The 14,198-nt window shown below is 43.2% G+C and overlaps 1 protein-coding gene across 15 annotated transcripts in view; it reads right to left on the bottom strand.

Annotated features, from left to right (window-relative positions):
• The window catches only part of LOC146962131 (neurexin-3b), a 310,390-nt gene extending 297,404 nt beyond the window's left edge, over positions 1-12,986 (bottom strand). For 13 of the 15 annotated variants that reach the window (XM_085771291.1, XM_085771293.1, XM_085771301.1 and 10 more), the window contains exons 1-3: positions 11,872-12,727; positions 6,501-6,518; positions 6,108-6,134 (exon numbers count right to left, since the gene is read on the bottom strand). In XM_085771291.1, the coding sequence (XP_085627417.1) occupies positions 6,108-6,134; positions 6,501-6,518; positions 11,872-12,568 (742 nt within the window). In that variant the 5' untranslated portion in view covers positions 12,569-12,727. Of the gene's footprint in view, positions 1-6,107; positions 6,135-6,500; positions 6,519-11,871 lie in introns of all 15 variants that reach the window. The other 2 variants (XM_085771304.1, XM_085771299.1) reach the window with 2 other exon arrangements.
• Positions 12,987-14,198: the final 1,212 nt, after the last annotated feature.

The following is a 14,198-nucleotide window of genomic DNA, read 5'->3' as shown; positions in this document are numbered from 1 at the left end:
CCGACTCTTAATTGTTTTTGAAAAAGGGGCACCATTCCGAACCTGAAAAAAGGTTTTCCATTTTGAAAGGTAGTAATTTAATGTGCTGGGTAAAACTTGTGGAGCACTTGCCGCAGTAGTACAGCGGGTAGAGCTGCCGCCCTGGGTATGGGTGACCGGGGATCGAATCCCGAAAGGGTTGCAATCGCGGCAAGCCGGGCAGGAAGTCAAACAAAGAAACATGAAAGAATATGGTCAATTTTCAAAATAAAACACAGCGATTGACACCTTCGAAATGGCGGTCCTTCGGAATGGGAGTCATCCCACATCTAGGAGCACTTTACCTGACCTTAATCAGTGGTAAAAAAGAAGAAAGAAAAAAAAACTGCAGCAACATCAGCTACAACCACATCAACATGTCGGTTAATTCATGACGTGAACATAGACTGTTTGATAGTATGACTGAATGCAAACTTTTGTTTTTTGTAGCATACTTATCATGAAACAGTAATGCTGCTTTTCTATTTCCTCGTCTTCTATCATCAATTGGAGAGGACACTGTCTTTTACCCCGGAGGTGTGCTTTAGTCTCAATCGACCACTTTTACAAGACTCTTTTTTAAAAAGAGTCGAATGGAAAAATTTAAAACGGTTTTTCAATTAATGCGAGCAGTTAACTGTGGTGTAATTAACTAGTTGGGGCTAATAATGGTGCCAGGCACAGCTGCAGGTATAATCAGCAGCTATTCTTATTAGTCATATTATGTTTATGAAATCAAAGCAGTACCGGTTCACCCAATACGCACACTACGCAAGTTGCGTAGGGCCCCGCAAAATAGCAGAGGCCCCGTTAAAAAACAAACAAACAAAAAAAAAAACTGACGACGTGACCGCCCGTCGCGCACGTGTAGCCTACCGGATTCCTAGCAAGACAGCGTTTAGCACGCCACGATGAAGCGGAGTTATCCCTCGGGGAATTAGGGGGAAGAAACAGCTGACAATGACCTGCAGGAACAGCAGTCAGGTAACTCTCCTCTCCGGGTGGGAGGGAGGGAGGGAGGGACTAGTCCGTGTTTGACCTGCATCAACAGGGCGGTGGGCCCTGGGTGAACCCCGGTCTCCGTGTGCGTCTTGCTGGCTTCTATAACTTTAGTTGTAGTGTAGTTACATCTACATACAAAATGGAAAGCAATGGATAAATATTGACTAAGATTGAATTTTGTTTGCTTGGATAGCCTACATGCAAATATAGATGCAGAATCAAACAAAACTTGTGAAATATTATGACAATGGTGCTAAAAATAATAATAATTATATAATAAATAATAGGCCTAATAAACATAATTACCTACATTTGAAGTGAAAGTAAAACAAGTGCAGCCAATTTGATGGAGCTGAATTAATAGTAGCTTTATCTAGAGATTTATTTAATGGTGAGTTTTTTCAAACATTAAAGGGACAATGAGGAGTTTCTATTCGGTTATAAAAAAGTCTCACGTTAATGTGGATGAATCTCCGCTACCCACACTTGTTAATGGGCCCATTTTAGATAAATATATCGTTTTGTCTCTATCGTTATTTTGTTATTATTAGTGGTGGCGGAGATGCTGGTCGAGCCGACCAGCGTTTCCTTAATGAGAATAACGCCGCTGAATGGCCGTTTATGGTCAGGACTACGACGGTAACTGAACGTCTTTGAACCTCTGACTTTAATTCTTGATGAATGAAAACATGAGTCTGTCTTGCGCCGGTCAAAGAATTTCACGGTGCGCGGAGGCTCATAAATGTAGTGTGAAAACGCTTCGCTTTTCCAAAACTCCTCGTTGTCCCTTTAACATGTTGATGATTGTTACATTTAGTTTGATTTGATTTGTTCTGAATTTATTCTTAGTTAGACCAACACTGCAATACGTTTAAAGGGGGGATGCGTGGAAACACTGGGTGTCAGGTGCGACTGTTGAAAATTTTTGGGGTTCAGTTAGGAGGGCCCCTTAGCAGAATTTTGCCTAGGGCCCCATGGAGGTCTGAACCGGCTCTGAATCAAAGAATAGGATTGAGAAAGATTTGTGAAATATGAATTTTAATGTACACATGTATGGATGGTAGTGAAGTTTCAGGGGTGTATGGGGGGGTGGGTGTCTGGAGGGTTTATAAAAGTTTACATAATACTTTTCTCTTTTTTTGTTGATAATTTTGTTCATGCCATTTTCTTATATGCTAACTAAGGTAGGTGTTTGTCCTTTGTTCATATGTTTGTCTATTTGTTTGCTTAGTTTTGTTCGGGGTTTTTTTTTTCTATATTTGTTTTTGTTATGTGTGTTTACCTACAAAAACCTACACCTGCTTCTGTCTACCTGTCTGTAATTATGGATCCATCGTTTCACAAATGACTTAAAAGTGATGAAGCTGACCACCTAGCATTGTAAACAATAAGCCTGACAGGCATAGCAACAGTAACCAAGAGGGAGGAACAAATTCAATATTGTTCAGAATGGTGAACATGACTCACACATGCCATTGTAGTAGGCCTCATGTAACTTTTGACCTGTTCAGGCACAAGTCACACAATACACAACTTTCCTTCACCTGATATCAATCAGGATCATAATTCACAGGCACGCACGCACACACACACACACACACACACACACACAACATGCATGACCACACACAACTACACAGTGTATCACATGGCTTTGATAAATGAATAATGAGGATATTCTCTGCACGGAGGCAACACACAGAGGCCACCGCTATGACCTCATTCAGACAAAGCCAAATGTCAGATGAAATTTACCAATCAGCTCCTTTTCAGCAGACACAGAACTGTCACGTCCAATTAAGCACTAGCCACACGCATACGCACGCACACACACACCACGCCTATGCCTCATCTTCACACAGATGGCCCATCTTCAGTGTTCACACCTTACAAGAGCTATCTTAAAGTTCAGTTCACACACATTAAACTCAACCAGTTCAACAGTCAAAGTTCATTCTAGACTTCACAATCAAAAAATTAACTTCAAGTTTTTATTTTAAAGGTACACTGTGTAGGAATTACTCCCATCTAGTGTTGCAGTTGTATATAGCAAGCAACTCAATCATATTTTTCATGCTGCATTCATGTGAAATTGGGCAGACGGCAGACAGATGACAGCCACTGCACGTAACGGCATAAACAAGCCTCTATGTAAACAAGTGGTCTGTCAGCAGGAGGCAAAACAATACACGTGACAATATGTTGTTATGGCGATGTCGTATTGTTTACCTGACCCACATTTTACCGGCTTTCTCTTTGCTTCTGTGACTAAAACGACATCTGGTTTGTTACCGACGGCCGTCTGCCCGACTGCAGGTGAATGCACCATCAGTGTAACGCTCCATTCGTCCTCACTGCGTTACCGCGGTGACTGTTCACAGACGCCACCTCCACCTGAGCCGACAGCTCCGGTGTCTCCATGGTTTCCATGGTTTCCTACCGTCACGCTGCCACTGAACGTAAAAACATGGCGACACCACATGGCAGCCACCACCGAGCTTACCCGCTCCATGTAGATATGAATGATATGAACGGCAAATTCAGAGCTGAAAGGAACACTTCAGTTTGTTGATGGGGGGGATTACTGATTAATGAAAAACAGACTTTTGAACCAAATAATCGATTTTTGTGAATAGATAACAGGAGAAGTTACACAATGTCCCTTTAAAGTTCAGTTCACACACATTAAGCTCAACCAGTTCAACAGTCAAAGTTCATTCTGGACTTCACAATCCAAAAATTAACTTCATGTTGATTTTCATCAGTTTTTATTATAAATCAGCAGCACTGGGCTTTTCCCTTTTCATTAGAATCTCCTCCTACTCTACCCTATCATTGCCACTTCCTAAATTAAACCACTTAAACTCTCTACTACAGAACCACAGACAGCTTTGTTTAAATGAAACAGTTGGATTGCCCTGGTCTGCACCAGTTCCAAGTTAGCTGCTAGGTGCCAGCCAGCTAAGGCAACCTGCCCGGAGCCTGCATGAACAAAATAAGTGGAGAGATCCACGAGAAAGGCTACCACCGACCACTGACCACGGTACCCGATCTCCTGTGCCGGCCCACGTTCAGTTCAGTGTTGTGTTTCATTCACTCCTGTTATTTGAAATTCCAGGCACTTGTCACCCTGGACGCACAGCGAGTACCACTGTAAAACACACACACACACACACACGACGCTATCCATGTTTAATATTAACTGTGTGCAAAGACTCTGAATAATTCAAACTACAACTAACATCATTTTAAATTTAACAGTGACAATCAAGCGAAAGTCTCCAGTCTCCTGTACTGACACCACATTTCTCTCCATCTCTACTCATATCTCTGCTCACTCACTCATCCTTCATGCAACAGTAAATACGGGCGCTCATTAGCTGGAAAGCATCAAGCACCCTGATTTTCCTTCTTTTTTTTCCTCCTCTCAAACACACACATCATGAATGATTAACCAGTGGCAGCCCAAAGCACAAATTCAACACACACACGCACGCACAGAGCTCCAGCAGTGCAGATAAAAGTACAGTAAGGAAAAAGGGATTTCTGTACCTTTGTTTCTACCTACAGTTTTTGGAGAGGAGAGAGGATCCGCAGAGATAAAAGAGGGAAGAGTGTCATCCCGCGCAGAGCACCAGAGAAAGACAGCAAAAAGTGGGGATAAGCTATTGTTAGTCTACCATAAGCCTGTACACTGCCAACTGACAATTGCATGCAAAATGTTGACAATCATGCAAATGGTGGGGAAATGAGAGAAGCGAGCGTGGGCAGCAAACAACTGACACTTTTAGCAATTCTTTTAGTATTTCATATTTTCTTCTGTTCTTTATCTTTCGCTGAATTGCATCTCTACACCGAGGTCACATCGAGAGCACGAATGATCAAAATTCATCCGTCTGAAATTCAGCAGCAGCCAAGGGCTCGCAGAACTTGCAGGGGCGACCATTTGTTGCAGTAAAATGGAAATGAAGAGGAGTGCTCTGTTGACCTCCCTTGTTATTCAGCAGACGGGAGAGAAAGCTACGGAGAGAAGCTCCACAGCACGGCTCATATGATCACTTTCTCAAGTTTTGGACTCTCCAGTTATCTCCGTCACCTTAAAGGTCAGAGCTGTCAAGGCAGTTTGCAACTGGTGAGTGTTGAACTACGTATCTGTGAAAGAACATCAGGGTTTCACATGTGGATGCAAATCCAAAGATCTTGCAAAATTTCACTGCTCTAAATGCTGGTTTGACAGAATCCTAACACGATGGCTTCCAAACGTTATTACCACAATAAAGCATCAATATTGGATGGGTTTAGAGAATCATAGCAATCTCATGTGGAATGTCTGAAATTTACACAAAATAAAGATTAATAATAATAAGAAGAAGATAATAAGATTAATTTGTCAAGGTCAAGAATGACCTTGGAAATTTAAATATCTGCTCACGACAGTTACAGTACGGTTTATACATTTATTTATTCATTATGGCACAGACACTACGGCTAATTCTCAAACAACTGTACTACAAACCATGACAATTTTTTCTCCCTCTTCTCCCCTTTTTATCTCCCTTAGCGATCCCTGTCTTCTTCCTCTGAACTGTCTCCCCAAATTCCAATGATTTCCTTATCCGCCCTCCTGCTCCCTTGTTTTTCATCCTCCCTCCCTCACGCCTCCGCTACCCCATCACGGCAGAGGTCGAGTAGGAACAGTGGAGTGTGTCACTGCATGTTAGCTGTGGAACTGAAAACAGTCCGCACTTATGTAATACACAGAAACCTGGGTGAAACAAGGGTGAGGAGATGGAGAGAGAGAGAGAGAGAGAGAGAGAGAGAGGGATGAAGGTGAGATGAGAAACATGCCATGCCGCCATGCAACCTTCCCCACCAACGCACACACGCACCCACAAACTCTCCCACTTCTCGGCAGCAACAATGGGAGCACAGCAACATACAAATGCACATGGACAGGTAGCGAAGGCACACAGCGCAAAATTACGCCCCAAAACCAAGCCAGGCAGTGACTGAGCACACACACACACACACACTCACAAAGAGAAAAAAAAAAGCAATAGAGATCTAAAAGAAAAAGAAGAGAGTACCTTGCTCTGCCTTCAGGTGTGCGAGGCCTTGAAGAGAAAAAATCAAACAGACAGGAACAGAGAGAAAATTTGAGGAACAGCACACCAATACTACACTTGTATTGTCATTATGCATGCTTTGCATGATGGCAAACCATGGCTATCACACTAAGAGCAAAGCTTTCCCAAGTGCATTTGAAAGCTTTTCTGTTGAAACAGACAAATGACTAATAAAGAGAGCAACACGGTATGTGAATATAAAGTAGCTCTGCAGGTTGTTTACTGAATAAATGTTAGACATAACAAGATTACTGCTACATATTCTGCTTGAGGTTTGAAAGTAAAATTCTTAATAGATTATATAAGTTGACATGGAATGAACTGAAAGTGTGACCTGTCCTTCTAGAGACTCACCTGGTTTTCTCTGGACTGCTGTGGAGGTGTCAGAGGGAAGGAGAGAGAGCAAAGAGAAGTCTGGAATTAGTGACACACTACAGCCACTTTTGCATGTGGGTCTACCATGCAAAACATAGCACACTTCTAATCACTGTGTTGCCATGTAAGGAGCAGAGGGGCTGCCCCTTGACATGTCTGATCGGAAAAAAATAACTACTTGAGTAGAAAACCCCTGTGGAGAGAAAAACACAAAGTTTCATCTGTCCCATCCTCTCAGGGAAGCAGATTGACATGACACCGTTGGCAGATCAACTCTTTCACATTTCGAATATTGTCACAGTAACATAATATTCTGCCCCTTGTATCACACAGAGTGGCTCACACACATGACAGGAGACATAAATCCACACCCACACTGAGGATTTATGGTGTTGTGAGCTTTGTGGATCTCAAGACGCTTCTTCTCAGACCCATATCATCCTCCTCCACTCCCCCCAACCCGTTTTTTTTTTTTTTTGCCCCTTTAACCCACCCACCCACTGACGTTTTCTTCGCCACTGACCCAAATTCAACAAACTCCTTGCGGTTTGTCAGGGGAACGCTCACTGTGGGTTTCCTGTAGTTCACAGCATGGCAGGACAAAGAAGATAAAAAAAAAGAAAGCCACACATTAAGCTTCATCCCTTGCAGCAAGCATCCTCACCAGGATCTCACCAGTGGATGACACCTTGTGGGTATCAAACATGCCAGTCTGATTTAGGGCACATGAGAGATCACCGGGTGAACTCAGTCGCTGTGTGTGTTGTACGTGGTTGTGCGTCACGTTACGGGCCAGGATTCTACCTCTTCTTCTGTCTCTAACCTGGTGCTTAGAGCCTTAAATGAAAATTAAGATTTTTTTTTCCCAATTAAAGCCTCTGAAGAGCATCAAGGACTGCCACGAGGAAATTAAATTAATCCTAATTAAGTGTTGGCTCTAATGCACAAATATCAGATGTTAATTTGACTGCCTTGATCTCTGCCCAGGATGCACAGAGGCCTGGTCCACTTCCCTCCACTTGATATAACTGGGGATTTGCACGCCTTATTTTTTTTATTTTTTCCTCCCTGACACAATTAAGTCCTTGTTAAATGTAAAATTTAAGAAAAATCACTTGAAGCCATGTGCGAGGGGGCGAATTCCAGAGAAGCAGCTGTTGAAGACGAGGTGAGATTTTCTCCTGTCTCCTTTAGGGAGCCCAAAATGGCTGCTCCTTCTCCTCCCACACGAGAAAGGATGACATTGGCAGAGGAAAGGGAAGGACGAAGCATGGAAGTGGGGAGAAGGGAGATAGTGGCCAGCTGATGGACAGCAATGCAGCTCCAGCTCTCAACAACTGGGGGGCATAGGACCCCTGGATGTATGTACCTGATTGAACGGGCATGGTTTTTTTTTCTTGACGGTGCAAATGCTTGTGTTCACTAAGTGCGCTTATAGTGTGTGCGTGTTTGTGTGTTAAATGCTCAGTTTCCCATGTAGATAAAACCCTTTCTCTTGATGCGACAGCATCCAGAACAAGCCAATGTGCTGTGGAGGACATGTGGTCCGAGTATAATCCCCTGCTCTATTTTACCAGCAGCTTCACCACTCAAATCCAAACATAATTTTCAGCTTGGGCACTAGACACAAATGCCCTCTGCACTGGAATCAGGCAAGTCCCTGCACCATTTTTTCCCCCTGACCTACTTTTTATAGTAAGATTATTGTAACTGTCATTTTTTCCATGTCTGTTTATTAATCCCCAAAGCTAAGCCTGAAGGCACCATTTCAGCACTTGCTTAACAGTTTGCTTGCCCTAGCATTCAATTACTAGCCTTCCATCAAGCCTGTGAATATTTTTGAGCAAAAGGAGCCTTAAAGTGTTCATTACAAATGCAGGATGTAGGATTCTGACGGAGGAAATGAACGATCATTTTACATATTCATTAAACAATCTAGTGTAGCTCTTAATAACCTTGACCTTATGCACATCTCATTGTAACCAAAAAAACCCTGAGGTATTCAAGAGACTTCATAATGTCACCCCCATTAATTTAATTGAACAGAAGGGGGGACAATATCCAGATCATTACCATAAAAGATACTGATATTTGCACAGCTAATAACAGGAGCTAAATCAAGTTAATATTAGTTTCTCTCTTTTTTTGCAATATTCATGCCTGTATTAGTGGACCGAGTGGTGGAGAGTGATGGGAAGTGAGACAGAGAGTTGGAGAAAGTGGTATGCACCACTCGGTTATGGGGGTCAATCCAATATCAAGTTAATATTAAAGATGGCTCTGCAGAAAGAGGTTTAGAGTTTAAGACTTATCAACACAGCAAAAGACAATAGTCCGAAGCTGCAGCAGCGGATTCGCCTGCCGAAGTCAACACATGTGCAGAGCTAGTGGTGAGTGGTGTCTAATTTCAGCTCATTGCCCTGACACAGTTAGTCACACTGATACATTCTGATCCACATGGGAGGAGAGACTGAACATGTGTTCAAACAGCCAACTGTTTGTGGCGCTAAGCTTCAAGCCGAGCCGGACGATTTTGGGAGAGCTGCACCGTCTCAGACGGAGACATGACCATCTCATGAAATGATAATGTCCCTCGATGCAAGAAATGCACACCCAAAATGGAGACAGTGTAGGAATGGGTGGTTTTTGTTTTTTTTAAGTGGCAGAGACTGGCTCTACCCAACTCCTCCCATGCCTTTTTTCTCATCATCATCTCACATGTTAATTCTGCCCACTTCTCATCTTTCCCTTTTAGGCCAGTGGGCTAGCAGGCTACCATTAGGAATACGGCTGGCAAAATGCTTCCAAGGCCCAGTCCACTCAGTCAGTCAGCCATCTGCCGGTTTAACGAGCAGCTCCAGGGCCTCATTTCTCACTGTTTGTGTGTGTGTGCACGCAAATGTAACCGAATGCATGGATGCATGCATGCATGCAAGGCTCCGGCCATGCAGCCTGATAATGTAACATATAAATATTCACAGGTTTGACAGATTGCTTTCATCGCTCATTAACGTGCAGCATAATCAACAGTATGCCAACACACAGGTGTGCAAACCAACTGATGAAAGTTTGATCACTCTTGAATATACAAAGGCTCCGTGCTCCAGGACTTCTTGAAGTATTCTTGTGGACATGTGGGCTTCGTAATAAAGAAAAAAAATGTGCTAGTTTGCCAACACACAGTTTAAATTTGCAATGGTGTTTGTGCAAGCATTTTCCAGGCAAATTAGCCATCTCTGTTCTCATTATCCTCCTAATTATGGTTCCCAGTCTCTGTGGCATAATCAACAGTCGACCACATCAGTTAATGGGAAGGCAGACAAGAGCAGCAGTCAGATCAGCTGGGAAGCTAACATGACCACCCTCCCTGCCTCGCTGCTTTGGAGCAGAAGAAAAATGGAGAATAGGTGAATGGGAGAAAGAGAGACACTGAGGAAGTAAGCAGGGTTTGGTTCGTGTCCAACAGCTGACCTCCTGGGACAAATTGGGGTACAACAAGCCTGTGGTGAATTCACTCGTCATACTTGCTCTGCCCTGCGGCTGAGATATGACCATCTTTCCTTGTCCAAGCTGTCTGGCTAAGTCACGAGTGCGCTCTCAAAACCTTGGTTGTTTTGAGACAAGAATGTCATAGTTCCCCTGTCAGCTTTCAGACAAATGGACCACCATGACCTGCTCCCCCCTCCTCCTCCTACTCCTTCTCCTCCATCGACTGCTCCACACAACCGATGAGCAAATGGGAAGAAGCGGAAAGGGGGGCAAGTCCAGTCCGTCCGCTTGACTGCTCTGCAACCAGCACATTGCGTGCTGTCCTGAACAATGCCACAGGCTAGCGCTCGGGATTTAAGCTCCAAACAGCTTCGTTTGAGCGGCAAATGATCAGACACATTATGAAACCAAACGCAGCAGAACCGCTGCACGGAAATCTGGAAATGCATATTCGAGATGCCTGCTATAATGCTGGCAAATAATAACATCTTAACTGTATTAGACACAGTTTAAAATAACTCGCAATCAGTGCTGTCGCGTTCAGTGAGCGTTCCCCTGATTTTTTGGCAAAATGGAGTCATCCCTCAGCCATGTCAGTCTGATTTAGGCAGGCAGGAAGTGGGTCAGCAGTGGAGGAAATTTGACATGGGTCAGTTCACACAAAGTTATCCTTTATAATCCATACCCATGAGAAAAGAGTAAAGCATGTAAGATCACTGATCTAAATATGAAAAGTAGAGTGTTTCTGTGATGTGGGAGTACCAAAAAGGAAGAAATGTAGCAAGTTATTATTGGCATCAGCTGGCTTGATCTCAAGGCTACAAGCAGTGGTGTGTTTTGAAAGATGTAGGTTTAACATTAAGCAGTCTTCAACCAGCAGCATATGAAAATTGAAAGGGTACAGTACAATTTTTTAGCATTTCCTGGAGTGGGAGGAAAGGGCTACTTTTTAAAATGGGTCCAGCATTATATCACTGTCACTAGGCCATTTATATCCATACGCACTGTTAGCTGGAGAAAAAAAGCTTTGTATGCCTATATCTTTAAAAGGCGTGGGGATGGAAGAGAGTAGAATATTGTTAAAGTGCTGCATCTCATTACACTAGCCTAAAAAGAGATGGCCTTGGCACAAAAGCAGAGGAAAAATAGATGAAGTTGTTTCTCATCCAAACATTGAGTGTACCTTCAGGTCCCTGCACCACCTTGCAAGAGCTGAATACATTTAACGGAGAAGAGAGAATTGAGTGTTGTAATTTTAGTCATATCAGCTAATACCATATCCACCGCTTCCTCATCAAAAGTAATAACTGTGACGGGAGAGGAAATGCTGAGCACATCACCTCCAATTTAACTCCCACATGAAATACCAAGACTTTCTAAAAGAAGCTGCAAGAGCAACAACCTACAATGTGTGAATTGCACTAAATCATCCCAACACAGGGGAGTATACCTGCGTACCTGCTTCATACAAATTACACCATTGTGCAAAATGCTACATTGCAATCGATGCACAAATTTCTAGGTGTTTTATAAATTAAGTTTGGGATTGCACAAATCACATCAGGTGTAGCGGGAATAGCAACGTATTTATGGAAATTATATCTAATTTCGGGGCTGTGTGTTGAAATTAATGGTATAACAAAGTACACTCAGTTGTAAGCCACAGACCGAGGGATCATTTTATGATGCAAGAAGCAAAAATGAGGAGTTCATGTAGAACCTTTAGACTGTATACCTGGAAGAGAGTAGATTTGCTGTTAGGTCAGTTGTAAATTTATAAGCAATCACTCTGAATTTTGTACAAAGTATTCAATTAATGTTCAGTGCTTGACACAGAAAGCTCTGGAGCCAGCCCCCTTACCTTCAGTGCAGTATCGACCTACATATCCAGTTTTGGAGCAGTCACAGTAGGTTTCTCCATCTGCCAGCGAGCAGATCCCGCCATTCTCACAGGGGTTCTCTGTGCAAAGGCCCATCATCTCCAAGCGCACTTTCTGACTGTTGATGAGCGTGGGCAGCTTACTTCCATAACTGAGGTCTGTAATAATTCCCTTGAATGGTGGTATCTCACGGACAGAGGGCAGGGTGATGGCAGATTTGCGGATGTCCCCCGGGACTCCTCCGAGGAAGAGGTCGCTGACGATCTTCATGAACTGGCGCTGGGGCCGCACCTCCTCCGTCTTGGTCTGACCGTCCACGGCCAAGCCAGTCCGCAAATTGTGCCTGTTGATGGCTGCAAAGTGCCAGCGGCTGTCGTTGATCATTTTATCAGAGGCGATGGTGGTCTCGGCGCAGTCGATGCTCACGCGAAGCCGCATCTTACCCTCAGATACCATGAGGAGCAGGAAGTCGCAGTATCCGCCGTCGTCGAAGTAGAGCATCAGGCCTTCTGATTCTGAAGTCTTGAATTGAAATGTCAGGTCACTTCTGGAGCTGGCGTCCCAGCGCAGGTAGCGGGCCCACTGACCCTCGGAGCCAGTAAACTCCAAGCCTACGCTCAGGCCGAGCACAGTACTTAGCAGCAAGAGGACATGCCCAGGTAGGCTGTTGGGATTCATGGTAGAGAATAGCACGGTGTTTCACAAGAGGGTTAGAACTGGGGATAGATCCTCACAGTGATGATAACATCTGATTATGGCTGTGTTCCAGGATTTATCTGCTGAATGTTATATTCCACATAGATAATTCTGCAGTCACACGGAGAATGCAATATCCGCTTTTTTCTCTCTCTCTCTCCCTCTCTTTTTTTTGATAATGGATGGAAATTTAATCTTTCCAATCTTTGCAGAGATGCATGGGAAAAATATCAAATTTCCACACAAAGTGGACTGATGAAAGTGCTAAGATGAAGGTGCTGGAAGGGGTCAGTGATTCAGAGCTGCATCGTGCGATTTTTCTTTGAGGCGACTTCCTGGATTGAAGCACATGACCTTCATCGCCGGTCCAGTTCCGTGCCCCATGGTTTGAGCTCCAGCTTTGGACACACCTTTACAGAACAGCGGAAGAAAAAGAAGAAGAAAAAAACAGATACATTTAATGTCAATTGGCTTAACAAAGTAGCAACATGCAAATCTAACATGCAATGTGGTTGTTAACTGGTCATGAATAGGAAACACAACAGTACAATAAAGTATTATGGAATCGAATACTGTCCAGCACAGCAGGCTTGCAAGAAACAGATCATTAGTGAAGGTTAAAAGATGCATTTTGATTTATACTGATTGAGATGGGGTTAATTCAGCTGTGAGGTAATTTTAGGCTGGATTTTATCATGTTGTTACTTTATAATAGCTACATTATTGTAATTAAGTTCGGCCCAATTAAAAATGTTATTCAAAAGGGACAGAATAGAGGACGCAGTGCCAGCTTTTGCGACAACAACTTAAATGGTATATACAGAAGTCCCTTACAGATAAACAAAATCATGCCTGTGAATTTGTTTCAAAGTGACACAGTGTATTGACTGAGCACCGTTCGATGCTGATTTGACTCTCCATGTGGCCATTAAATACCACTAAATAACCACTAATAACACCCATTAAAGGTTTATGAGCATTTTATGCCGGGTTCCATTTCCACCAATTACCCATTTTATTTGAAGATCAACGCAAATAATCATTTAGAGCTTAAGAGCCTTAATTTGAGAGTTATATTCCCAAACAGCGGTGGCACATCATAGAAATTTTGCAAGGGGAAAAAATATAGAAACATAAAGTAGACTGCTGTTGTTGTTGATTTCTGGGATGAGTGAAAATCCATTGAGGTGAGCCAGAACATGTGTTTAGCCTCACACGTTAGCCTGCTATCTGTAAGGGTCTGCTGGGATCCTGATAAATATGACTAATTATCCACCGCCACTCTTTCTCTCATTTGCATGTCTTGGGAGGATTACAATCATAAACAACTATTCAGAAAGATGTTATGGTGGTACCACTTTATGTTTGAATTCCACCGCTATTACCATTTTGCTTTTTTCCCCCCATTCTTTCAGTGAACATATTCAAATTATTGCCATCATTCAAACCCAGATGACACTTGTATGGAATATGAACCAGCCCACTAGCCCTCAATTGCTACACCTGTACTTACTCACCCCCGTTTGAATTTACTCTGCAGAGCTCGAAATGATTCACATGGGTGAAACCTTATATGTGTGTGTACTCTTCCAGCCCTTTGCCCTTGCAATTG

Source organism: Trachurus japonicus, chromosome 24 (genome assembly GCF_045865225.1).
Source record: "Trachurus japonicus isolate A0001 chromosome 24, Traja_1.0".
NCBI classification, from domain to species: domain Eukaryota; kingdom Metazoa; phylum Chordata; class Actinopteri; order Carangiformes; family Carangidae; genus Trachurus; species Trachurus japonicus.
This window is presented reverse-complemented; position numbering and strand designations above follow the sequence as displayed.